The sequence below is a fragment of the Coenobita brevimanus genome, chromosome 60 (assembly GCF_032717465.1).
Source record: "Coenobita brevimanus isolate Jiangsu-jjx chromosome 60, ASM3271746v2, whole genome shotgun sequence".
NCBI lineage: Eukaryota > Metazoa > Arthropoda > Malacostraca > Decapoda > Coenobitidae > Coenobita > Coenobita brevimanus.
Genome location: NC_137013.1, coordinates 27,839,790 through 27,867,787, shown reverse-complemented (window position 1 = coordinate 27,867,787; position 27,998 = coordinate 27,839,790). Strand labels below are relative to the sequence as shown.

Genomic DNA, 27,998 nt, shown 5'->3' with positions numbered 1-27,998 from the left:
TTCCTTAGCCTTTATCATTCTTTTTCTGTGCCTGCCCTCCTCTCTTCCTATTTCTCCCATCTTTCCTGTCACTTCTTATTGTTTTTCTTTCCTTTACATGTGGCTTTATATTGAGTGACAAGCCAAATGGTTTCCTGTAAGCCAAGAAACCATTAACAACGCTGGGTGGTAACCATATAACCAAACCATACGTGCTCCCTACGTGTCAAGAAGTGGGTTGGTGGAGGGTTAGCGCCCCTCCCCGTAAAACAAATAACTCTAAGTCAAATGGCCACCCCTTACGGGATTGTGGCGTCTGGCAGTAGATACAGTAGATAGATAGATGGAATTAAAACTTTTCATCCATCATCAGTTGAACAAAGTCGTCTGCAGATTACGGAAAATAAAAGTGGCCGGAATGAAGGGTTAAATGCGGTCTGGAGCAGCCCCTTCCCTGATATAAGTGGATGTGGTTTATTCAGGCAGACACAAGGCGATTTGACTCAGCTGGCGATTTTACTCACCTGGCGACATCGTCCCGGGTACACAGTTGGCTATTTCAGTCTTGCTTAATGAACTGTACTCTGGCGGGGATGTGCCATTATAACATGTTCACTGCTGTCCTGTAACGGGAGGCTTATGCTAGAATTGATTATAGTCACGAAGAAGTGCTGTGGAAATGATGTAGAGCTGCAGCATTGTCTCATACCACTGACTTCTGAAAAATAGATTGCAATGGGGCTGCACCTCGTTAAAATAAATAATTAAATAAGTTACAGCATTTATTACCAGGAAAAGAAATTGCAGGGATGTGTTGCTGGTAATGAAGAGCAGTTAATTTTTTGATGTGCCTTTTTGTGGATCAGATGTATTGCTGAAAAAAGGGGGAAATAGATTGTTAAAAAATGTGAGTTCCAATTATTTCCGTGTCTGTACTCCACTTGATCAGATAAGAATGCTGAAAAAAAATAAATACTGGTGGAATTTATGGTGGAGTCCTTTCTTGTTTCACTCGGCCTGTGGTAAATTGTTGTAGCGTTGTGAACTAATGCTCTGGACAGTTTGATATCTTGCTGACGATGAGATGGGGGAAGGGGGTGGAGAGGTACATGAAAGAGGGGAGGCGGATGTGATGTGGGGGGAGAGCAGCCTAATTGCAGAGGGCAGGGTGACATGAAGGTGATCTGTTTGTGGCCACCCCTGACGGGATTGAGGTGATAGATAGTTAGATAGAACGCCATTTTTCCGTCCACGCGACAGTTACGCTCCACTCCATTCATAGATCCGTGAATGAGAGAGAGAGAGAGAGGAGGGGGGGAGATGTTACAGCTTTCCAAATCACAGGAACAGCTGTTGTGTAATGAGCAAAACAGCAAACCCAGAGGACGGGCTTCCTAGTTTTTGTCCAGAACCTTATACGTGTAAACCAAAACCCACACAAACCATAAATAAAAGCAGAAACGGCGCTCTCCACTTTAACTCCCCGATTCTAGGGACATCAAAAAGAATATATACATAGATTGAGGAAATGAAAGGAGGTATATTGGTGAAGGAAATTGCGTGTATATTGGTGAAGGGTATTGCGTGTTGATGGATTTATGCGTCACTGCCTCATCCGGATTGCGAAATGGGGGGGGGGGGTAACGAGGCAGGCTGTAGAGGAGTGGTTAGAGCAGCGAGCGGCCTGGTGAGGTGGGGGGTGCGTTCAGTTTTAGATCGTTACGTGAATTAATTGGACAGAGATATGTTCCGGGAATTAATGGGGGCCAGGGAGAGAGAGAGAGAGAGAGAGAGACCGTCGGGTTTCAGCATGAGACAGTTAACCCCTTCAGTTCGATGACTTACTTTTCTTTGTTTCATTCTTTTTTCTTTCAGACGATTTTTTGAAGTTATCAAGAAATCCCATTCTCTCTCTCTCTCTCTCTCTCTCTCTCTCTCTCTCTCTCTCTCTCGTCTGAAGATAGCCAGAATAAAGTGAAAAATAAGACGAAAAAAGATAAACAGTCCTGAGGTGGAATTAAAGTGTCCTCGTACTGAAAGGATTAATACCCGTGCTCTCTGACTGGCTGGTATTAATAAACAAATCAATAGAGCCGGCTATTACCATAATTAGGGGCTCAGAGTGGTATATTTCTGGTGTTATCAGTGTAAGGGCGGTGGGTATTGGTGCCAGAGGGGTGATGAGGGAGCACGTTTGGAAGTTTTTTGAGGTGTGTGTGTGTGTGTGTGGAGAGAGAGAGAGAGAGATTGGGATGAGGGGAAAAATATAAAGCGGAATAATGTATGCTTTTATGTATGGCTATATGTGTCAGAATGTATGCAGTGTTTATGTATGTATGTGGCAATGATTTATGTATGCATGCATGTTGCAATTATGTATGTAGTGTGTGTATGTGGTAATTATGTATGTATGTATCTGGCAATTATGTATATATGTATGCATGTGGCAATTATGTGTGAAGGCTATGTATGTGGTAATTATGTATGTATGGAAGCCTGTACGTATGTGTGCGTGTTTGAGGGGGGGTGAAAAATATGAATAAGCATGAATAGAGTCATTGAATGAGCACAGGGACGTTTGTATAAATATTAACGCTATTCATCTGCCCACGCCACAGCATTGAAGAATATAGACCAGTGCCAGTGTTATCCTGGCCGTTTATAGATGAGAGAGAGAGAGAGAGAGGGGGGGGGAATAGTGAAATGTGTGTGTGTGTGTGTGTGTGTGTGTGTGTGTGTGTGTGTGTGTGTGTGTGTGTGTGGCAAGCTGGTCAGTGAATGAGAACAGTCGCTTGTATAAATCGTATTACAAGTACTCGGCCCAGGCGGTATTATGTACCGTAGATCAGCATTTATAATCCAGTCCAGGTATATTTAGTGTGTCTGTAGGAGAGAGAGAGAGAGAGAGAGAGGGGGGGGGAGAGAGAGAGAGAGAGAGAGAGAGAGATCTATGGTCATTTTTAGCCTCACTGGAAATCCATTTGCTGTGTTGTGGTATGGATTCTCTCTCTCTCTCTCTCTCTCTCTCTCTCTCTGTCTGTCTGTCTGTCTGTCTCTCTCTCTCTCTCTCTCTCTCTCTCTCTCTCTCTCTCTCTCTGTCTGTCTGTCTGTCTGTCTGTCTCTCTCTCTCTCTCTCTCTCTCTCTCTCTCTCTCTCTCTCTCTCTCTCTCTCTCTCTCTCTCTCTCTCGTTAGTGAGGACATGGGGCAGTGTGGCGTAATGTGCCGGGATGTTGTGATGGTGTGATACGCGAGTGGTATGGTGTAGGGTGGTATGATGTGTTAATGGTGTAGTGTGGTGAAATGTGTGGTGTGAGAAAGACAGAATGCTTTGAGGGTATTGTGGACCTGATGAGGTGAAACAGGACATGGGTGTACTGTGGTGTGGTGTGGCAAGGTGGTGGTTGGTATAGTGTGGTGTGCTGTGCTGTGGTAGTGAGTGGTATAGTGTATGGTGAGGTTGGCGGTGTTATGAGACAAGGATATAGTGTGATGGTGTTGTGATGTGGTTTGTTGTGTTGTGGTAATGGTGTATGGCGAGATGTGGTGGTGTGGTATAAGGATATAGTGTGGGAGTTGTGGTGGTGTAGTGTACCGTGCTGTGTTGTGGCAGTGAATGGTGTAGTGCAGGATGGTGGTGCGTGGTGGTGTGATGTGACAAGAAAATGGTGTGGTGATGTTTTGTTGTGGTTGGCTGTGGTGTGGTAGTGAGTGGTATGTTCAAGTGTGGTGCAGTGATGTGACAGTGATACAGTGTGTTGGTGTTATGGCGTAGTGTGCTGTGATGTAGCGAGTGGTATGGTTGAGTGGTGTGTGGAAGGTGTGGAAGCAGTGTGGTGTGTGTCGATGGTGTGATGTTTGTTGGTGGTGTGATGTTAGTGGAAAGATGTGCAGGGTTTGGTCTGCTATGAAGCACTGCAGCGATGTGTGATGTGATTGTAGTGACAGGCGGTGTGTGGTGAGGTGTGATGCTAGGGTGTCTTGAATTGCGTGGCATGGTGTGGGTATGACATAGTGATGGTGCGTGGTGAGGTGTGATGGTAGGATGTAATGCTGAGTGGTGTGGTGTGTTGTGGTGAAATGTATTGGTAGGATGCAGTATTTAATGGTTTGGTGTGGTGCTTGTGTGTGGTTAGGTGTGATGGTAGGATGTGATGATGAGTGGTGTGATGTGTGGTGAGGTGTGGTGCTATGGAGTAATGTTGACTGATGTGTGTGGTGAGGTGTGGCTGTGGGGTGCAGTGGTGTGTAGTGCGGTGTGGTGTTAGTGTAATATTATGCATGGGTATTACAGAAATGCATGGGCAGTGAGTGGTACGGTGTTATTACAGTGTGTATGGTACGGTGATACTACATTGCTGCTGCCTCAGTGTAATATTATAATTCTTGCTAATTAACTCTAGCCCATAAGTTAATTGCCATAAAGCGAACCAGCCCATTACATAGAGTCCACATGCCCATTAATAAGTGTTAAGTGCCATAAAGTTGAGTAGTAGCTCTGGAAAATTAACGTAACTTGATAGTGCCAGTGGAGGGGCTTCTAGAAGTTTCTCGTTGGTTAAGAAGGCTCTGTAGCACTTCTTCGTGACTAGCATATATGTGATGTCTTGTATGTCAGTATTTTGCCTTATGTTTGCAGTGTATGGTGGTATAAATAAAGTATACCGAACGCTCAGGAAAATACCGTAACATGCAGAGGGAGAGGTGCTACAGGGCCTTCTAAACTGGAGAGAAAATTACGGTTCAATGCGTGCTGGTGATGGAGGGGATGCGTCAGGGCAGGGATAGAAGGTGCCCAAGTGGTGTTTAATATATGTCAAGGTGATGTCAAGACGGTGAAGTGTGTCGTGATGGTGTCAAGGCAAAGAGAGGTGGCTTGTGGAAATGGCGAGACCCGCTTAGTCTTAAAGTTGTGAAGATGATGCTAGGCTGGTGGATGACGGGAAGCTGTGAATAGATATGGCAGTGGTGGAAAGGGGTGACGAAGAGGTAGAAATGATCGAAGGTGTGTCCAAGATGTGATGATGCGTCAAGGTGGAGATGAGGAAGATGTGGTGAAGTGAATATGGCGGTGTCAAAATATTCCGTGTCAAGGTGGTGTGAAATGATGGAAAAAGAGGCTGATATGGTGAAGTGAATATGGTATCAAAATATGTGTAGTGTGTCGTGGTGAAGATGGTGTGGTGGTGATAGAAAGATGTGGCAAAGGTGATATCATTGAAGGTGAATATGTAAAGTGGTGCAAGGTGAAGATGATCGGAAATGATGAGAGATGCAGTAAAGATGAGGGAAGCCTATGTGGAAGTGGTGGAAAGCTGTGCCGAATATGAGGTGTGGTGATGATGGTTTGGTAAAAGATGAAGATGTGATGATGATACGGTAAAAGATGAAGATGGTGAAGATTGTATGGTAAAAGATGAAGATGGTGAAGATGATGTGGTAAGAGATGAAGATGGTGAAAATGATATGATAAAATGTGAAGATGATGATATGGTATGAAGATGATATGGTAAAAGATGAAGATGGTAAAGATGGTATGGTAAAAGATGAAGATGGTGAAGATGATGATATGGTTAAAGATGAAGATGATGATATGGTTAAAGATGAAGATGATGATATGGCAAAATGTTAAAGGTGAAATATGTCAAAGTGATGATAATGGAGATACAGCAAAGCGAAGATGGTGGAGGTATGTGAAGAGATAGAGAGAGAGGCAGGTTCCTCGCTGCCCACCTTGCCTGGCACCTGCACTGTTCCACCTTATGCTCCGCCTTGAGTTCCACTGTATTTCACACCTGTATTGGCACTAACTTTGATGTTAGACTGCCAGAAATTCATCGGCCCACCTTGGTTGAACTCCTGATTTTGCCCTTGTATTTCACCTTGAGTTACATCGAGTTCCTCCTGAGTTCCACCACGGTCTCACTCCACCCGTGTGTAAAAGTGTAGCGGTTCAAAGCATCGCCTTGCAGACTCACACCACCACCAGGCATCAAAATAAAAAGCATACAAGGCATGCGTAGACAGGCATACCACCACCGCTAGCCAAACATAGCACTGTTAGGCATTGCCAGCAAGGCGTATTATGTTTCTGGACTGGCATACCACCATTAGATGGACTGTACACCACCAAACATCAGTAGAAATATATATATATATATATATATATATATATATATATATACAGTGTATAATATATCGGCTTACACGGCCATAGAAGATTTCTCCTCAAGCCTATCGCCAGTGGGTGTACATAATTCCTGTTGGCTGATAGACCGCAACATCGTGGAGTGATTCCTTTACTCCCAACCTTTTGGCACTGGTGACGTCCTCTTTATTCGTGCTGTTTCCAGGCGGTTGTGTTCAGCATAGAATAGACTTGAGGCTGGAGCAGTGAGAATAACCATTAGTAAGCCTTCATTACCAACGACATCCCTTAAACTGAACAAACTCGTATGGAGATATGTATAACAAAAACAAAAGTGTCATCAGGCTGAAGGGGTTAAGAACGATTTAGAACTTAGTTACCTCCGCCGACGAAGTTAGAGGAAGGTTGTGTATTCACCCGTGTGTTTGATGGTTTGTGTACAGGATGTCTCAAAAAGTTGTTATCGGATTTCAGTGAAATCTAGTGCACGGGTGGGCAGCGGATCAAGGAAGAGTGGATTTGGTTTTTCACCAGAGCCTGATCCGGATGCAGGAACACATCATTAATTTTATAGGCATTGGCGGAGGTATGCGCTCTCTGAGCCTATGTAACAGGGCAAAGACCGTAAAATGGCCATGTGAGACCGTAAAAGTATTTGTCTGTTAACATCCGGGAAGTGCAGTAGGGAATCATAAATTTTATTGATGTTGGCGGGGGTATGCGTTCTGTGAGTGCTTTCTAGTAATTGGTTGAATTCAGGGGCGCCCTCGATTATTTCCCGCTGAGACTTTGAAGTACAATAATGCCATGGAAATTCATGGCCATTATTCCTGGCTAATGACCTATGAGGCCATTAGCGTGGCAGTGATATCAGGAAGTGAAGGGAACTGCAGGTTTTATTTTGGCCAGTGCGGCGGTGCAAATAGTGACATGTTATGTTGGGTGAGGGAATTACCGTTGTCCACTTGATTATGCTAGTGCAGGTTTTTGTGGTGGTGGTGGTGGTGGTGGTGGTGATGGTGGTGAGGATGCTGTTAGTGGTGTGGATGGTGTTAGTGGTGATGATGGTGGTAGTGATTATGGTGATGGTGGTAGTGGGTGTAGTGATGGTAATGGTTGTGTGGTGATGCCAGCAGTGGTTGTCGTAGTGATCATGGTGGGGTTGGTGATTGTGATGATGTGATGGTTGCGGTGGTAGATGGAACGATAATGGTGGGTATGGTTGTACTCATGGTGGTAGTGACGGTGTGGTGATGGTAGCAGTGGTTGTTTAGTGATGGTGCATAAAATCGTCTGGCGGTAGCAGGAACAGAATGCTAGAGCTGTCCCGACCGAGAGAGAGAGAGAGAGAGAATATTGAAGCAATTACCTGGACAGAGACGTGGTGTATTTTGGGAACTATTTGGTTACAGGAAAAGACATCAAAGGAAGAGAGAGAGAGAGAGAGAGAGAGAGAGAGGGGAGGAGGAGGAGGAGGAAGAAGAAAGAGAGTGAGGTTGACGGAAAAGGCGAAGGTAAGCTTAGTGTGGGTGGTAGGGAGAAGAGGGACGGGGGAGGGGGGAGAGGCGGGGAGGGTAGTGAGAGGGTAAGGAGATGGCAGAGGTGAGAGGACTAGAGAGAGAGAGAGAGACTCCCCTCATACCACTCCCCCACCCCTCACCCTGCCCTCATTCCACTCCCCCACCCCTCACCTTCCCTCGTTCCACTCCCCACTCCTCACCTTCCCCTAATTCTACTCCCCCACCCCTCACCCCTCCTTCCACTCCCCCACCCCTCACTCCACTCATTCCATCCGTCACCACCTCACACGCCTTCTCTGTATGGCAAGCCTCTCTCAGTGTTTTTGTTTTCATTCCTCCCTCATTGTCCCTCCACCACATCATTATTACCTCAGTTATTTTTGTTTCACCTCCTCTTTACCTGTACCCTCCTCTTCCCTCCCTCCCTTCCTGACCTCTCCTCCCTCCCTCCCCCCCCCCCAATTCTACCACTCTCCCTTTCTCTTACCCGCTTATAGACCTCCCCTCACATCTCTCCTTCCATCTCCTCACCTCTTCCTTTACCTCCTCTTAGCTTTCCCCTTTTCTCCCTTCACCTCCCCTTCCCTTCCCTCACCTCTCAGCTTCCTTCGTCTCACTACATTCCTCTCCTCTCCTCACTGCTCCCCTTCCTTTCCTTCTCTCTTTCTTCTTCCCTCTACCCCTCCCCCCCCCCATGGGATTTTTGGGAGTATGGCGCTGGAAATACTTGAGTTTCCCTTTAGGTCAACTTTTGCCTCTCTCCATTGTCCTTACTTGCGTTGACCACTGTACTCCTGCGACACCGCCTCACTCCCACACCACACCACCTCACTCCCACACCACACTGCCTCACTCCCACACCACACCACCTCTCCTACACCACACCACCTCTCTCCCACACCACACCACCTCTCTCCCACACCACACCATCTCTCTCCCACACCACACCACCTCACTACCACAACCACCTCTCTCCCACACCACACTGCCTCACTCCCACACCATCCCAATCCACACCTTTCATAGCCCCTCAACCCTCATCAGCACTATGATAGCCATGCCATTATATTTCGTATCCACACCAGAGCTGTAGCCTTCTGCTGTCGAGTCAGTACTTGTGCATCTGTTACTCCTGACGTAGGTTTAGTCTTGCCCTGTAAGGTTCCATTGATGATAATTATATAGTCACTCACACTCATAGATGTAGCCACTTCAGCACAGATTCTTACATGCACGTCCCACCCTTCACTCCAAAAACCTTCCGCACCTATACCCATGAGTGAAGCGTTGTCAGAGAGCGGTGCACGTCTCAACAATTCCTTACACCTACGGACCAGAGTCGCTCAGGGATATGTAAAACACCACTTGAATTGGTATGGCAGAGCTGCCAGTTCGTCAGACCTATGCAAACTGATCACAGCTATACATTTACACTAGTATTCGCTAACATTACTAATATCCACACCATCCCAGCTGACCACCTCACTTCTATATTCATCCTACCCAGTCGTACCCACATGAGTATAGCATTACATCATTAATACCCACATCACCAGCATCCACAGTACCTCCTATACCCACACTCCCTCATCGCTGATGCCCACACAATGTATAAATTTTTAATATTTGTTTATCATTATATGAAAATAACAATTCTTCTTCCTTTGTTAAAGTTGTTATGAGAGGCACCAGACAACAAAGCTCTCTCAAGGAAACTAGCTCAGAAAAGAAGAAATATGCAAAGCAAAGCTTTATTGTTATCCTCTTGTTAAGCTTATTCCAGATCTCGACTCGGAAACGAAGAAGTCTGTAAACCAACTCTTTCTGTAGTTATTCTGTATTTGTATTTATTTTGGATCTTGCTGACGACTGTTGCTGCTTTCTTTACTCAGACTTGACCCAGATCGCCGTGTCTCCATCTTGATTACTGAGTTGTTAGCGAGAGTGTAACAGTGCTGGGTATGTAGAGGCGCCATGGCAAGGCTGTAGAGGCAAAGGATTGTCTTTTTCTGCCCCTGAGCTACGCGGAGTAAGCAGCAAAAGGTCGAAGATCTGGGCCAGGTTATTGTCTGAGGCGTGTGTGTGAGTGTTAGGATGATGATGATGATAGTAATCACCATCATCATCATCATCACTACGAATTACACTAAACAAGACCGCCAGACCATATCAGGCCAACCCAGAAACAGACTATTAAAGTTGGACGCGGAAATGCCGAGGCAGGGCGTGGTGGAGGGTATGGGGTGGAGGAAGTGAGTGAAGCGATTATTATAATATGAAAGACCTGGCCTTCTGGATGTCATTTGTCAACTGCTGCCCTAAATAGAAAGGAGTCCCTCCCATCGCCTACACATACATACATGCATACATACATTACATACATACATATACATACATGCATACATACATACGTACATACATACATGCATACATACATACTGTACCTAAATACACGCTGCCTCCCACCTTCCTCTTAAATACTTCCTTGAGAGCGTAATTTGGGCTATGCTTGGCTGTGAGAGAGAGAGAGAGAGGTGAAAGGAAAGAAAGCTGTGTGTGTGTGTGTGTGTGTGTGTGTGTGTGTGTGTGTGTGTGTGTGCTCTGTGGTTATTTGTTTGTTTGTGTGTTCATGACAAAGGTTGGGGGGGGGGGATGGTTGGTGACAATGGATGGAAGCGTTGCAGTGACATGAATACTTGAGTGTTTATTGTTGTCCTTGGAACTTAGCAACATCCTGGCCATCTGACACCTAAAACCAACGCCTTTATATTTTCTTGTGAATTTCCAGTGCAGTCATTCTAAACTGCCTCTGGGTCTCACCTTTCCTGTCGGGTTCAGTAGGAAGGATGAATGGATGAGTGTGAGCCATCTTGTTTTCTTCCCTTATTTTTGCGTCACTAAACACGTATCATACTCATACCTTTGCTCAGTATGAAGTGGCCTTGAAATACCCAGTTAGTCTCTGCTTTAATATTTACTAGATATATTATGCTGCTCACGGGTAAGTCTTGTAGATTTTTACCGTAGGTGATTTCGACGTATTGTTTGCTGACGCGAGACTGTGTGGGTGTGTTCCTTTCCGACTCTGGCCTTACTGTGAAAGACCTGTACCCTGCGTCCCACCCGTCCTCCTGAGTGACACGATACCACATACCCTCACATGCCACCACTTGGGCACGTGCAGTATGCCGAACGTGCTACATTGTGAAGTTAAGGTAGTGACAGAGGCGCGTTTGAGATTTGAATTTGAGGCATCATGGTAGGAAAAACATAAAAAAAAAGCTTCCAATGTACAAGACCTGAAACTGAACTAGTCCAGTCCTTGCCCAGCCCAGTCCACGCCTGCAACCACTGGGCCATCATTAACCCCTTCCCAACGATGCCTTTTTGTTCACGTCAGGTGCTTGTACTGAAGGGGCCAGACACTGATTGAGGACTCATGTATTTCGTTTATTCTGTCCACCTTCACACGATTTGGTTCAACGAGTACTTGGTTTATTGGTCCAGTTTTAACGAGTTCTTACACACACACACACACACACACACACACACACACACACACACACTAGTACACATTATGTCATCTCTCTCTCTCTCTCTCTCTCTCTCTCTCTCTCTCTCTCTCTCTCTCTCTCTCTCTCTCTCTCTCTCACGTCACTTCCCTTTTCCCTTCCACTTCAGAGCACTTCCTCGCTTTTGTACAATTTCACTCTTTCGTTCTGTCTGATTGGAATATCTTGGGTGATGCTGAGAGAGAGAGAAAGAGAGAGAGAGAGAGAGAGAGAGAGAGAAATTTGATTGGAGTCTCTTGGGTGATGTTGAGAGACAGACAGACAGACAGCCAGACACCCATGTGTGCCTGTGATCTTGTCAACCCTATACTTCCTGCTTGTTCACCTCGTACGTTCTCTCTCTCTCTCTCTCTCTCTCTCTCACACACACACACACACACACACACACACACACACACACACACACACACACACACACACACACACACACACACACACACACACACACGACCCATTCTTCTTTCATCCCTTCATCCACTTCCCTCGCCATCCCTTCATCCCCTCCTCTTCTCACCCTCATCTCTTTCTCCTCATCCCTCCTCTCCCCACCCCTTCCTCCCCTTCCCTTTACTCACTCCCTCATCCCTGTTTCCTCACACCTCCTTCTTCTTGCCCCCCCCCCCCCCCGCTCTTGACACTCACTTTCAAGTTAGGACAAAAAGTAATGTTACGTGATAGGTTGATTTTCCACCGCCTTGCCTACTCTCAGCTCAGCCATCACTACCTGTCACTTTTCTGCCTCCTTCTGTTATTCATGGGTGGTGGTGAATGCTGGTTACCTTTCGTTGTCATCTGCTGGGGTGATTATGTGTGTTTTGTGGGTGGTGTGCTGTGTTCTGGTGTGGAGTTGCTGTGATGTGTGTTGTCAAGGTGATGTGCTGTGGTGTGGTGTGGCTGTGGTATATTTGGGTGGTGTGGAATTAGGTGGCGTGCTGCCCTGTGGTAGTCGTGTGGGGTTGGTGTGTGGCTGTGGTGATGTGCTTACTAGGGGTTGTGATGTGATGGTGGTGCGTGTGTTACTGTGGTAATGTTGTGAAGGTGGTGTATTGTGGTATATAGTTCGTGAGCTGAAGTGGTGATATGCATTGTTATGGTTGTGATGTGATGGCGGTGTGGTGTGGGTGTGGGTGTGGGTGTCTGTGTATGTGTTGTAGTGGTCGTGTGGTTTGTTGTGTTGTGGTAGTGGTGTGGAGTTGATGTATTGTGGTGTATAGTTGGTATAATGTCGCTATAATGAGCTTTGTTGTGGCGGTGCTGTGTGTGTGTGTGTGTGTGTGTGTGTGTGTGTGTGTGTGTGTGTGTGTGGTAGTGATGATGTCGTTTGTTCTGTTTATTGTTGTTGTGTCGTGGCAGCCTTTGTCATATTACAAGGAAGCGACCTCGCCTTTGCCCACCGCTGCACACTGACATATTCCAGGGTCTTCTGCCAGTTTTAAATGTGTTGGGAATCTCACAAAATAAATGTAACAGTGTATGAAGCCAACTTACGGTAATACAGACCCGGGTTACTGACTCTTTCACGTTACAAGTGGCAGGGAATTTCATCATTGTCATCACCCTTACGCAGTGTTCCGTACGCGTGGGATTAGATCTATGTTACGGATCCATTACCTTCTTGGGAACTTGCATCAGAGGATAAATTCCCCCAAATAACTCGCCTATTGTGTCCCGTTTGAGACAGAGGGGAGGTACAGGTAAATAAAAGACTGCTTGTGTGTGACGGCTGAGGCCTAACATCCCTAGGTCATCTGAAAGAAGGGGGGATTCTGCTCTCCCTTTACCATTCCATTTAGTAATATTTTGCGACGTGGGGGAATTCGTGGGTACTGCTGTTTGTGATCCATCCCCAGGTTGTGTGAGATTTACCAAAGAAGCAACGGTAGGAGGACAGGTCCTTTTGTTTTAACGCGACGAGGACAGAAGAACAGATTACTGTGTATTGCTTAGAGGTGTGGTGTTAAAACTGAGAGCGCGAAGGTGTGAGCCATTCCTTAATTCTTGACAGTCATTTATGAAACACCTATAAATATTAGATGTGATCAACCTGTACCCTGTACCCTTAAGTAGAAAGTGTATACAACAGCGACAAAGAAGGCCGTATGTGTTGTTAAATCATCACATGCTTCAGAAATAATCAAAACCTGGACGCTTCATCACACGTTTGTGCAGTCACCTTTAACACCACCAGTAGTCCTTCTCTGTGTATATGTAGTTTTCATCTTATTTTTCTCAGGAATGTTTTATGGTCAGGTTTCCATACTAACTTACTGTGCTGTTTTTATTGTGGTGACGTGACCTTGTGGTGTGGTAATTGAATCTTTCATTCATTGTTGTTACGCGTTTTAGGTCGTGACAAGTTAGTAGTGGTTCCTCTGACGTGTGAACCCTCTTAGTGGTTTGACGTCACTGACACCCACAGTCACCCCAACATTATTAGCTCAACTTTTCAGTCCACACCCACCCCGACACTGTCTGACACCACTCTATATTTTTACATTCCGAACCCTCGCATTCCTACCGACTTATATCTTCCCACAGTCTTCCTTTTTTATCTTTATTTTTTCTTTTTTCTTCGCTCCCCTCTTCTGCCACACCTACACCAACGCCCATCATCACACGACCCCGCCACTTCCTTTCTACACCCACACTCTCTTATCCCCTTCTTTCCTCCCCTACCCCTTGCTTTCTCTCTACCCCTCACTTCTCCCCTTCTTTTAACCCTCCCTTTTTTAGATCTTTTCACGCCCACACCCTCTCGCCCTTTTCTGTTTTCTCCTTCCTCCCCCCCTCCTCCCTCCACTCTTCTTTCCTGATTACTGCCTCCCTCTTCATATCCTTTCAGCACACACAGTCTCTCACCCTCCTTTCAGTTTCCCACACCCTCCTCTAAAACTATTCTTGTCTCGTTTCCTCCCTGTTTCATCTTTTTTTTTTTTTCCAACTTCACACCCTCCTGTCCCTCTGCTCATCCCCCCCCCCCTACCCTTTTCCTCCCTTTTCGTTCTCTTAACACACCTACACACTCCCTCTCTCTAATCCCCTCCCTTTCCCCACACATTCCCTCCGACTCCCCCTTCTCCAAACCCCCCCTTCGCTCCTTCCCGCTACTCTCCTTGTCTCCTTCGCTACATGTCTCCCTCCCCACACTTCTCCATACACACTTCCTTCCTTCCCCTCTTCTCATCCCTACCTTCCTCCTACACATCTTCCTCTCCATTACTTTTTTCCTCCCCCCCCCCTTTGCCTAATATGTCCTCCTCACCCACCCACCAAAATACACCCCCTGCCCCCTCTTTCCCCCTACTCTCATCCCGTTCTTTCGTTTCCTTCCCTTCTCCTCTCCTCCCTCTCCCTTTCGCTTCCTTCCCTCCCTTTTTTTTTTCTTCACCATGTCCCTCACACTTTTATTTTCCCTCTGTCCCTCTCTTCTCCTTTCTCTCCTTCCTCACACCATCTTCCTCCTCCTCTTTCCCATTTCTCCCCTTCTACTTCATTTCTCCTCCCCTCCCTCCCCACCTCAACCTCTCCCTTCCCTCCGTCTTTTCCCTTCTTTTCTTTCTCATTTTTCCCTTCCCCACCCCACCCAAACCACTCACTTCTCTTCTTTCCCATTTCTTCCTTCCCCAACCCATCCCAGCCCCTCCCACCCTCTCGTCCTCGTTTCTTCCTTCCCTCTTCTCCCCTACAGTGTTACCCCTCCCCAATTTGCCCTTCCATTCCTGCCCAAAACCCTTACTTCCTTCCCTCTCCCCACCCCTCGCCCTGCGCCTTCCCTGACCCAAATCACCCCAAACTCAATTGCCTTGTTGTGTGTGTGGGTGTCGTGGCTGGCGCTCATCTCATTAAACTTCTGCAAATGGTGTTACCGGGGACTTTAGTTCCTGGTGGGCTGTGGGAGGGGTCCAGTGTATTTGTTTTAGCCTGGTCAAGATCCCTAACCCCTTTCAGCTCTGCCGATGCGTAGGTGTAGTCAGACTGGAGGATTGATTTGAGCGATAACCAAGGAGACTCATTCTTACCATGGATGTTCTAACCTGACAGAGCCTCCGTTTACCTCAGTTCATGGCAAGGTGTAGTCAGACTGGAGGCGTGATTTGACCAGTAAGCGTGGAGATTCCTTCCCGCCTCGTAGCTACGGTTCAGCGAATTTCATGCCGCCGCAACTTAGAATTCATGTGGTGGGAATGGCCCAGTTCCGTCACGTGAAAGCCACCCAACTGTATTGGTGGCAGCCGCTGTGCTGTTTTAGCGGGAAAAAAAATAAAAGGTGTGCTGAAACGGAGTGAGGAAGAGGGAGGTAGTGGTGGTAACTATTTGTGGTGGTGATGTTAGTAGCTAGTAATAGTGGTGGTAATGGTAACGGGTAATGGTGGTGGTGGTGGTGGTGGTGGTGTGAGTTTGCCCGTCCAGTAGTTGTGATGAAGAATTATATGCCAGGGACGAGAGAATATCAGACTTGGTATGTATAGGTGTATTGTAGGTTAGTGGTTGATTCCATTCTTCCATCCTCTTGTTATGATGGAGCTGGCTCTCTCTCTCTCCTCTCTATGGTGTGCTCTCCTCTGCCAGTCATCTCAAGTCCCCCCAAAGTTGCAGTGGGGTAGAGTGAGTGGTGGATATGCAAGAGGTAGGACTTTATTACAGGCGAAGACAATAGAGACAGATGTTACCCGTTGGCTGCCTCTTCAACAGTTGACATCTCTAAACATCCATCCCGTGTGTCGTGTGGTATGCCCTCTTGGTGTCGTCTGCCAGGCCATACGTAAATGTCCCACACACGACTTGTTTCAGTTGTGTAGCAGTGGGTGTTCAACTAACAGCCCATATTAATGGCATGTATTGCCAATAGTAATAGTGGCATTGATGGGTGGAACTAGTAATGTTGGTAGTGGTGGTGGTGGTCATTGGTAATGGTGGAAGTAACTGGTGATGGTGGTGGTAGTGATGTGGTAACTGATAATGGTGATGGTAGTATCTAGTTATGGTACTGGTGGTAACAGGTAATATCGGTGGTAGTAACTGATAACGATGGTAACAGTAACAAAAGTATGGGTATTATGTGTATAGCAAGTAAGACACAGTATAGGAAACGTACCATAAAGTAAGAATGTACCTTGTTCCTACAGTAAGATTGGATGTTGTAAAAGTATCATATTATAGAAATAAAAGTATCAATATTTATTAATATTGATATTTTAAAAGTATCGTTATGTGAAAATGATTTGATGCTCATGAAACTACTATGAAACTACCGTGCATTGTAAGTTTACCCAAGAGTTCAAATGTATTGCTAGTGAAGTGGTTTAATATAAGTACAGTAACTTGTAAGATTCTCCAGAGTAAGTAATGTACTTGTAATGAAACGATATTTAATATTTATAACTATCATACTTTGTAACAGTATCTTTAAAGTGTGTTCAAGCAGTATCGTTGGCCATTTATTGACATGTACTGTGACACGGATTTTACTACGGTACATTCGCCAACAAGTACTGTGATGAAGGAATATATATTGTATGGAATAAATTTTTGAAAGGTTTAGTCACCCTACATAAATAAGGGTATGTGTGTGTGTGTGTGTGTGTGTGTGTGTGTGTGTGTGTGTGTGTGTGTGTGTGTGTGTGTGTGTGTGTGAGGGTGTAGTATGACAATGTCCGTTGTAACACTTCAGTAACATGCGTATTCTTTAATATCCCTCACTCTGGTGACGCGCTGTACATTTCATTCGGCTCAGCCTTCCACCAGACGATTTTATTCAAATTTGGAGAGACTTTCTTAGAACCAAAAGGTTTCAACGTAACCCCTATTGACCTCCTCACTACAGGGGATCTGTCCTAAGCTTAATAACTTCGTCTGGTAGTAGCAGCAATGAAATTATATATATATATATATATATATATATATATATATATATATATATATGTATGTATATATATATATATATATATATATATATATATATATATATGTATGTATATATATATATATGTGTGTGTGTGTGTGTGTGTGTGTGTGTGTGCGCGCGTCACCGAACTGAGGGGTTTAAAACTGAGGAGTCAAGGTGCACAATCAGTCTTTGAAATGTTGACTCATTTTTTAGGAGCATATTTTTTGTGAGCGTCAAAAATTAGGGACTTTCCTTACGTTTGGCTTTGAAGAGTTTCAAGAGTAACAATCTTTTTCTTAAAACATAAGTTACGAAGGCGTAGGTGACAATGGCGTAGTTAGAGAGGTGGCCACCTCTGAAACATGCCCCTTACAGTAGCCATCCCAAATTTCCGGAGAACTATCCCTGGACACTTCCCTACAAAGCTTGCCTTGAGCCACCCCATAACCAGCCTTGGGCAGGCCTTGGCCACCCCATTTAACAAATCCTTGATACACCCCTGGTAATTAATCCCCACAATTTATAACAGTGATCTGTGAAACTATGATGAGAGTAGAAAATATTTACTTTCTCTGCCTTGCGACTGAATGTTCTTTGTAACACAGTACGCAGGTTAACCACATGCAGTGCTCACAGCTATTTCATACATGAACTTAATAATTGGTGGCATGGCTGCACCTTTGCTCTTTTAGTGTAAAGAATACAACCCTATGACTTGTAATCCCAGAGTGTATCATCGTGTACAGACAGTCCATTGTATAAAGCTAGGAATGTGTTCCAGAGCATCACTACTGGTACTTTCTGCATACACTTGGTTGTGTAGACTGCACGAACTGGCAGATCATTAAAAGTACCAGTGGAACTGTAACAGATATTTTTCATAATTTACTGTAAACATAGATTAAAAAAAAACAAAACATAGATGTGCTAAATATAACGAGGCCTTGTTGTAACAGTGTGTCCTGGCACGTGTGTTGGCCTGGGATACAGTGTCAGACCTGTCACTGGTACGTGTAATGACCAATGTTGATCACCACACACCCATAACAAAGCTGTTGCTATGTTTGGGATCCTGGTGTTCTAATGGCATAATTTTGTACCCAAACCTTAGGAGTGTAAAGCAATGTACTATGGAGTGTGCTTGTATACGGTTGGCGTGTTGGGTGTAGTGACGTGAGCTGAGCGTAGCGTGAGGGAGGATTGATGATGCTGAGCCTGACGGAACACTTTCACAAAGTGTCCCTGAGGACGCCTAACAAAACATGGCGGCGGCCGCGGCGCAGAGGCCGCCCGTGCTGCCTTGCCTGGCGCACACACCGCCGCCTGGCCAGGCTGGCAGAGCTCTCCCTCTCCTACCAGCGAGGTAATGATTACCTACTCACTCAATTTTTTCACATCCATACTTTGTACCATGTACCTTACTCAACACAAGGTATTTGGTCATCGTCGTATTTAACCTATTTTATGTACTCAGTTATATTTACAGTTTTACAAGCCATTATTATTAATTGATATACAAACAGCTCACATCATAATAGGCAGCATTCATATTGAATTATACAGTGGGAGTCTGCTATGTAGAGTAGAGTAGTTAGGTTCTGTGTGTCTGTGTCGGTGGTGATGTGTGTAGTGGCAGGCATGTTGGTGCTGTAATGCATGTGGAGGGTGGGGCAGGACACGACGGGTTAGTGGCCACCAGCAGTATACTACCACAACTCACCCTGTTACAATAATTAAAAAACAGCTGGGTGTTAATTTTTGGAGAACAGAGTTTTTCTTCTGAGATAAATATAATGTTTAATGTTAGTGAGAATAACGCTGTGAAGGGCCTTTGGCTCTGATCTCATGGTATTTCTCCGTACATCCAAATTCGGTCACAGGTGCAGTCAGCGAAACACCTCTCTACTTTTATCTGAAAATTATTTACAAATGGCAGGAGTCTTATCCCGACTAATACGTATGCAGAATACCTTGACTTCTCGATGCATTAACCAAACCTTGGGAAGCTTGTTTTGCTGAGTGTTGGTATGTTTGTAGTGGTAGTGAGGGTGGATATGCTGGGTGTGGTACTGATGTTGGCACCACCTGACCCACCGTCTGGCTGGCTCACCTTCCACGCGTTAATAACTTGTAAATCTCCGGTCCTTTACATTATTGTATGTACACTACAGGGGTCGAAAATTTATATCATGTACGGCGTGCAAGCCATAACTTGTTCTCACAAGCATGTTGATGCAAAAGCAGTGTTGAACCACAATATGGGTCTCAATGCTGTCACAGCACAAATGGTTAACAGACGCCATGCAGATATATACTCAAAATAACTGTAGTAGTGTTGACGCCAAAATTCCCTTTTCGACCTCTGGAGGACGGAGTAAACGGCTCCTTGGCATGAAGGACTCTGCCTTTTCAGATCCTCCATATTTCTTCACTTGGTACAGGGTTGTCTCTGAATTAGTAGTTACACAGGGTTTGTGAGAAACACATACTGCTGTGCATCATTATGCACAATCTATGCATTTCTCGAATGACTTTTGATTATTCATATGCTTAACGTTCTTAGGTGCCCATTTAGACGTGTTTTTATATGCATTGTACTTTGAAAGTCCATTTAATTATGGCTATTATAATACTGTATTACAGTTCTTGTAGTAAAGTATATATACATTAATGGTTTTATAAAAATATTGGCTAGAGTTAAATTTGTGGGTGCTGTGTAAAACACGAGTAGTTGTGATTTTCGACGGTGGTCATGGGAATGGTAGTGACTGGTGCGTCACTTAATGATAATCACTTGTGTATGGCCTGGCATTGGCTGCATGTTGAGGCATCCTAGGTGATGTAGCCTCAGCCCGGCCAGTGGTGTGGTATGGTACTGTACCTTCATCAAGGTGTGGACGGTGAGGGCAGACCCTTAGTACACCCCTCAGCCCCCTCTCCCCGCCAGGCAACAGGGTGGAAGTACAGGACGTCCCTCTTGTCATTACTGCTGTTGTCCGCCCCGCCCCGCCCCGCCCCGCCTGCATCAGCCTTTGGTTCCGCATCGTGGACGGGTCACCTGTTTTAATTGGCTTAGTAATAGAATGGTCTTCAGTAAATTTAAATGTCAATAGTGTATTCCTTTAGTCTATCGTTGATTCGTTGTTATGATTTGTTTTCAATAAACCCTTCAATATATCATACTTAACTTTGAGAAATTAGCCTCTTCAGTCAGTGAAAGATCTTCCACGCTAAACGTAATTCTCTGGCATAAGCCAGAAAATAAGTAACATAATTCAAATGAAGAGGTTAGCCTAACGGCGTTTGTTTTTCCTCCCCAGAGCCTGAAAGGCTATTCCTAATGTGTATAAATTGTTTGGCGTTTTGTACTATCATATTGAAGGGGTTAAGAAACTACGCACACATTTCCACTGAATTTTGAATATTTTGTAAATCCAAGTTGCCCTAAATAAATCAAAGCACCAACTAAATCAAGAGTACCAGTGTCACAGCGTCACCAACGGACCTGCTTGTGCAGGTATCATCCTCACGGTCCTGACTGCAACACTCGAGTCTCGGGTGTTCGCCACGGTGCTGCAGTCAAATGAAGAGGTCGTGCGTGACGGGGCCAAGAACAACAGTTACAAGAATGAGGAACAGACACTGTAAAAAGGAAAATATGTTTATGTATCAGAACATGTCCCGTTTTCCTCTACCTGGACACAAGCGGACAGTTTGCTGATATATCATATTTTTCTTTGTTCACATCTATTCTCTGTTTTTTCTGCCCATAGATCAGACCTGCCACATGTATGCCATGAAAGTTAACACAATAAGCCACATATTTTGCCGAGAAAAGAACCAGTGGTCTGACTGGATTACCATTCTTGCAATCACCAGACAGCTGTATTCAGCTACCGGGAGGCCTCTGGCAATGAAGCAATCAGTGAATGTTTCTAATACTTGCACCACTAAACGTCTATCTTGAACTGAATAATAATCGTCTGGTGTTAGCAAGAATAAAACGAAAATGGCTTCTCATAGTAAATGCCTTTGATTTCAGTAGCGCTTAGATGGCGGTCATGGTGACTGAATCTGGGCTGTTTTGGCAGTTAATTGTGGCTGGGATGGTTGGTGTACTCGTGGGCTCACCCTCTATACTCTTTCCGTGGCTGAAAGGAAATCGCAGCCTGGGTAGAATTCTAGACAGCATGAAAATTGTTAACTGTTGCACATGTAGGCTACCAAATCTTAGAGCTACCACCTTACCATTGGACAACAGGTCTTTGGTCTGTGACACCCTGGCTTCAGTTTCCCTCCAGCCAGGAATGGGATTGGAGATTGTGCAGGAACTGTGGCTCACCACTGTACATAGCCAAGCCTAGGATCACCATGGTGGACAAAAATGCACGTGTGTATTAATAAAAAGTTGGAAAATAACATTATGTTGATGGACACAGTGCCTCTGTGTATTCTTGGAAAAGCTGCATCACTGTACCCGCCGCCAGGCAACTTGTCTCATAAGCTCCGCCCCCTTCCTGAAATCGTGCAGATCTAAGGCCTTCCACTCTCCGGGCGGTGGGTGAAGGGGCAGAACTTAAGAGACAAGTTGCCTGGCGGTGGATCCAGTGGATCGGTTTTCATGTTCTTAATGTGCATTTTAGCCTCGCAGCTCTGCTTTGACCAGCCCCGCTTAAAGCACTGGATGCCAGACAGTTATGACAACTGGGAATGTCTTAAATCCATGTCCACCAAGGTGTTAGAGCCGCGGGTATTACGACTCCAAAGAGCGTTATTCTTGTAAGCTTAGGAAATTCGCTGGTACCTCTTCTGTAGCTTTTTTTTTTTTTTAAACGTATTGCGCGCACGCACGCACGCACACACACACACACACACACACACACACACACACACACACACACACACACACACACACACACACACACACACACACACACACACACACACACACACACACAGTTAAATATAAATCCCTAGATATAGTGTCCAAGGAAGAGGTACTAGGGAGTCTTCTAAGCGCTTGAGAACACGGCTCGCTGTATTTACCGACGCCCTCTCGCGTTAGCAAGAGGAACTGAGATACTAGAAAAAGCGGGAAAATGTACTGTATGACAGAATGTATTTTTGGGGGGTAAAAGGAGATTTAGGGATGGAAGTTGTATACAAGAGTATTAGTTTACCTTCTTGTACAATACTATGCATCTCAGAAGCTTAAGCTGTATATACGATTGCTTGTGTATATTTTGTTTTAACTTTTTCTTCTTTGATACTATTAACATACACTTCCCGATTAAGCTAGATTGAATATAGAGCAGAAAAATGTCAACACTGTTTCTGATAATAGTGAGTCATCATACTATTTGTATTGTTGCAAATTGTCCAAGATCCTTGGTATATGCGAACCCAGATCTGGCGGGAAGTGTATGGTGGAATGCATTTCGTAGGGACCAGAGTGGTGTGGTAAGTTTGTATAGGTGTGAGTCTTGTCGATGTGGCTTATTATAATAATGTCCATGATGTAAATATTTCTTGTGAGAGTGCCTGACGACAGAGGCGAAGACTTTGGACAGAGCAGGTAAGTTCGTGTTTCTCTTTTGTTTAGTTCAGCGCCAAGTCACCTACAGTCTAATGTGCATGCTATACGTCGATTTTTTATTTTTTTAATCCTTCAATACGATGACACATCCTGTTTTATCTAACCCTTCTGTTCGAAATAAGGAAGTCGCCAGAGTGGCATGACAAATGTCATCTGATTGAATGGGTTAAGAACAGTCCTCTCAGTTTTGCTTTTTTTTGTGACCTTTTAAATCGTCGTGAATTCCTTTTAAGGCGCTACTGACATAACTGTACTTGTGAGCTCCGAAGTGCTTTTAAACTCGTCATCCAGAGGACGACTTAATCATTTTGTTCCCATTCCCACCTGACGATTTTATGTAGCTTTGGGGAGACCTTAGGCCGCATCCACGCAAAATGCTTGCTGGTACGGGTGGAAGATATGTATCACTAAACCACAGTTCTCCCCAGCACCCAGCCGCGTCGACTGGGGTCACTTGTATGGGTTACAGTGATGCAAACCTTCCGCCCGCGTCAGCAAGCACTTGGTGTGTGAAAGTGAAAACCACTTCAGTGGCAGTTATGACAGGCTTGTTCTGGCGTATGTGTGATGAGTAAATAAATACACTATATTTATTTCCTGGTTCATTCAAAGGATAAAGATAACACTTATTTCAGTATTAGAATAAATATATTTGCAGACATTGCTAATAAATTTTCTTAATTCACTAACACTTCACTCGCACCACGTGCATACATACATAGCTAACAGTGGTGGTGGCTAAGGTGACTGGGTACAGTGGACGTGGCCTCAACAGTGCCTCGGTAACGGCCACAACGAACCAGACGAACATGGGTTGGCTGCTACAGGCCACCCACACCTCTTTCCCGCAGGGCCTCCCACACCAGTCCCACAGGACCTCCCACACCAGTCCCACAGGGCCTCCCACACCAGTCCCACAGGACCTCCCACACCAGTCCCACAGGGCCTCCCACACCAGTCCCACAGGGCCTCCCACACCAGTCCCACAGGACCTTCCACACCAGTCCCACAGGGTCTCCCACACCGATGCAGGGATGTGCAGGGCCGTTCACTCATGTATTAAGGAGTGAAGCTGGTGAGAGAGTACCTGAAACACGCCTGCCCAAGGGTCAGCACTCCTCGCCAGGCTTATACACAACACTGCCAGAAAAGGCGCTACAGTGGATGCATTCCGTTATGATACGGCGTCACATCCGAACAGGACTTGACACTAGGACAGTCAAAACTCAGCTGCAATATCGGATAGATACCTTAGTTGCACCCACTGACAAGGCCACCACAGCTACTGTTAATCGCTGGTGCAGAGCAGGGTATAGTGGCTAGAATACCCTACATCTGGTTAAGGAGCTGTGTAGTCTAGAAACACAACCACAACTTTGGATGCAGCACAAAGGAAGTACTATGATAGTATCTACACTTAAAGAATATGTGCAAGAACAAGATTCACGTTGTAATTTAAATAAGAAATAGTCATTATTAACTGCAGCTTGATATAAACAAACCATTAACTAACATAATGCGACAAATAAAATCAGCATAAGAATGCGAATGACTCCAACATTTGAAAGACTGCCATACGAGTATTGCATTATACCAACTCATAAGAAAAAGAAACAACCAAAAGGGTTAAGTACTTACTGTACACCATTTTGCAGTAAGGGAGACATCTGTCTTGTGTGCCTTTGTGTTAGTGAGTGATTGCCAGGTGAGTGGAGGTAGTTACACCGCTACCAACTCTCACATACCAAAACACACAGCGCCGTAAAAAGCTTGGAACTGCGTCACGGACACAGCATACTACCACACGCAACGCAAACCGCCACGCGCAATACGAACTACCACACGCAACATTCATCCTACAACACACACCACTCAAACTACCACACACAACACTCCAACCAGTATCTTCCTCCACCAAATACTAGTTACTCTCATTCGAACCACATTCAAAATTGTGTGTACGTGGCCTAGCAAGGTGGAAGAATGTAGTGGTCACAAAAAAAAATTTAATACTGTATTTGAGTTGTATTTCATCCTTAGTGGAGATCATTTCTAAACGCATCATTGCAAGTCTTTCCCCGAAATTAAGTGAAACCGTCTGGAAGCGGTAAGTCTAACATAAAAAATGTTATGGAACTGAAGGGTTAAGTAATAATAAATGTACCCTGTGTAGTTTTTTTTTTTTTTTTTATCTCCCACATCCTCACCTCTCTCTCTCTCTCTCTCTCTCTCTCTCTCTCTCTCTCTCCCTCAGCTGTCAGTTTGTTTACTGTTTGTTGCCTGTACTCGTTATTTCCTTACATTAGAGAAAGTAAATTATTTCTGTAGTTGACTTTTTTTGCTGCTGTTTTTGTTCTTGAAGCAAACCACAAATAAGTCTTGGCTCGTCCGCAGACCGGTGTAATTGTAAGTAAAGAGTGGATTTCTCAAGTATACCCTCCAGTGGTTTCTTTGTTCTCCGTTTTCTTTGGTACCTGATGTTTATATCTTTCGCTATTTTATTGGTGTATTTAGTGTTGCGTTTATCTAATTATTTTCGTATTATTATTATTATTATTATTATTATTGTTTATTCATGTACTTTGTTACTCTTGTTGTTACCTGCTGTGTAAGGTAGCCTGTTATGAAAGCGTTCATACTTTCTTAATGTTTCTGTTCCTGGTATTTTCTTTCTTTCTTTATTATTATTATTATTATTATTATTATTATTATTATTATAACACCTTCACCGTAAATACGTCATAGTTTTATTCTAACTACCACCTGGCGATTTTATTTGTATTTCTTTTATGTATTTATTTTTTTCTTTTAGCGATGGGGATGACCACTCCTGTTGGAAGAATGTAATGGAGAGAATTGCATAGCCCCATCACAGCGAAAGGCCTCCCCCAAATTAAATGTATTCAGTCCGGATATAGTGAAGGCACAATAATACGTCATCGGATGGCAGGCGCTTATCACTTCACTTCAGTGACGTCTTTGTTTTATTTATGCTGACCTCTGACTGACTGGAGGGGTTAACTTTAGTTCTCATTAGCACTTCCGATGCTAGAATTTTCTCAAGTTGGAATGAATCGTCTGGTGGTAGTAAAAAGAAAAAAATAATAAGGCAAATGGGAAAGATAAAGGTAAAAATAATGTGCGTGAAGGTGTTAAACTCATTCTAGCATGCCGTCTTCTCTGTAAACACAGCGCCTGATTTTGTTATTATACCCTTGTGTCCCTTTGGTGGCCAGATACTGAAGCACACCCTCCCCATTCTGTCTCTTTGCAGCTAAAATAGAGGAGATCATACACCGGCTCAACCAGGATAAGGCACGATGGCACTTCAGAAGATCCCTGTTCATGAACAAGATTATCTCTAAGGTAAGTTGTGGAGTTGGGAGCGCATTGTTTTGTTTTCTCTCTCACGGGAGTACTATAGTCGGCGAAGTTCAGTCCCTCCCTGTGTATGTAGGGAGTTGACGCAAAACTCTACGGACAAAGCTCGTCACGCTTCATTACTAAGGTGGTGGCGATGCGTATGGTGTGTAATTATTTGAAACGGAATGTGTGTGTGTGCGTGTGTGTGTCACAGTGAACTATTGATTTATATTCAGTAATTATGTTCTGTCTTTCAGTCTGCCAAACACATTTTTCTTTGTGCCCGTATGTTTTTTTTCCTTTATTGCTGTCGCCTGGTCGCCGTCTTTCATTTTTAAGTTTCTAACCTGTTGGTCGTTTCCAGTAATAATGAAGGCCAGCAGTAAGTGGCATATTGCAACACAGACCAAACCCCAGTTAAAATGTAGACGCCCCTCAACACTCCTCCCATCCCTCGAAAAGGGAGATAGTGAACTGCAGCAGGGCTAATGCAGCCTTGGTTCAGCTGGGTTAACGGCTCTTAAACCTGCTGCCGCAAAAATAATATTAATTCTGGAATAAATTTTTAGGTAGATGATGGGCAAGAATCGTGGGAAGGGGGCTGGGTATGTTGACCAAGGCCTGGGGGGGGGGGTAAATGTGTGAACCAGTTAAGGGGGACGCGACCCAAAAAAATGTTGAGAACCGTTGTTGTAGGAAATACAGAACGTGCATACAGGTATATGGAAGGGGTGAGAGAAAAGTGTACGAGGGATAAAGCCGAGAGAGAGAGAGAGAGAGAGATGTTAGAGCTTGTACTATGTCATGTTAATAAAGGAATAACGCATACAAACACACGGACCAATGAAAGTACCGGTCAGAGAATTTTACCAGTTCATAAACAATCCTCCTCTACCTTCACTTTCCTCCTCCTCCTCCGCCTCCTGCACGTTTATGATGCAAAATATTGTTATAAATATACAGTGGTAGGTGGTGGCGACCATCATCCACTCACGTGATATAGTGCTGCCTACTTCTTCCTTAGCCTTTATCATTCTTTTTCTGTGCCTGCCCTCCTGTCTTCCTATTTCTCCCATCCTTCCTGTCACTTCTTATTGCTTGTCTTTCCTTTACATGTGGCTTTACATTGAGTGACAAACCAAATGGTTTCCTGTAAGCCAAGAAACCATTTACAGTACTGGGTGGTAACCATATAACCAAACTATATATGCTCCCTACATGTCAACAAGTGGGTTGGTGGAGGATCAGTGCCCTACCCGTAAAACAAATAACTCTAAGTCAAATGGCCACCCTTACTGGATTATGGCGTCTGGCAGTAGATAGATAGTCTGATAGATTGATATACAGTAAACGGTACGGTAATGCATATAGTACACACATAGATGCACCAACACAATGTAAATATGTAGGTCCAAATGCATTTATACCTTAAAAGAAGCTGTGCCTCTTTCATTGTGTGTGTGTGTGTGTGTGTGTGTGAATCTGCAAGCCATCGTTGTGGTCCAGGCATGAAGGCCTAGTGGGTTGATTAGTTGCAGCACTGGTGGGTGGAGTAAGAGAGATGGATGTTAGTATTCATTAATAGGTACTCAGATATATTCTCTCTCTCTCTCTCTTTCTGTAATGGAAATAAGTACTGTAATCTTCCCATTATCCATTGTCTATCTATCTATCTATTGCCAGACACCATAATCCCGTAAAGGGTGGCCATTTGACACCTAGTTGTTTTACAGGGAAGGGCACCAACCCTCCACCAACCCACTTGTTGACACATAGGGAGCACATATGGTTTGGTTATATGGTTACCACCCAGCATTGTAAATGGTTTCTTGGCTTACAGGAAACCATTTGGCTTGTCACTCAATGTAAAGCCACCTGTAAAGGAAAGAAAAGGAATAAGAAGTGACATGAAAGATAGGAGAAATAGGAAGAGAG

At 44.6% G+C, this 27,998-nt stretch overlaps 1 protein-coding gene across 1 annotated transcript in view; it reads left to right on the top strand.

Annotated features, from left to right (window-relative positions):
- Positions 1-27,998, top strand: part of tim (timeless) — a 394,051-nt gene that overhangs the window by 160,345 nt on the left and 205,708 nt on the right. The window contains exon 4 of the mRNA XM_080274845.1: positions 25,975-26,066. Within this exon, the coding sequence (XP_080130971.1) occupies positions 25,975-26,066 (92 nt within the window). The remainder of the gene's footprint in view (positions 1-25,974; positions 26,067-27,998) is intronic.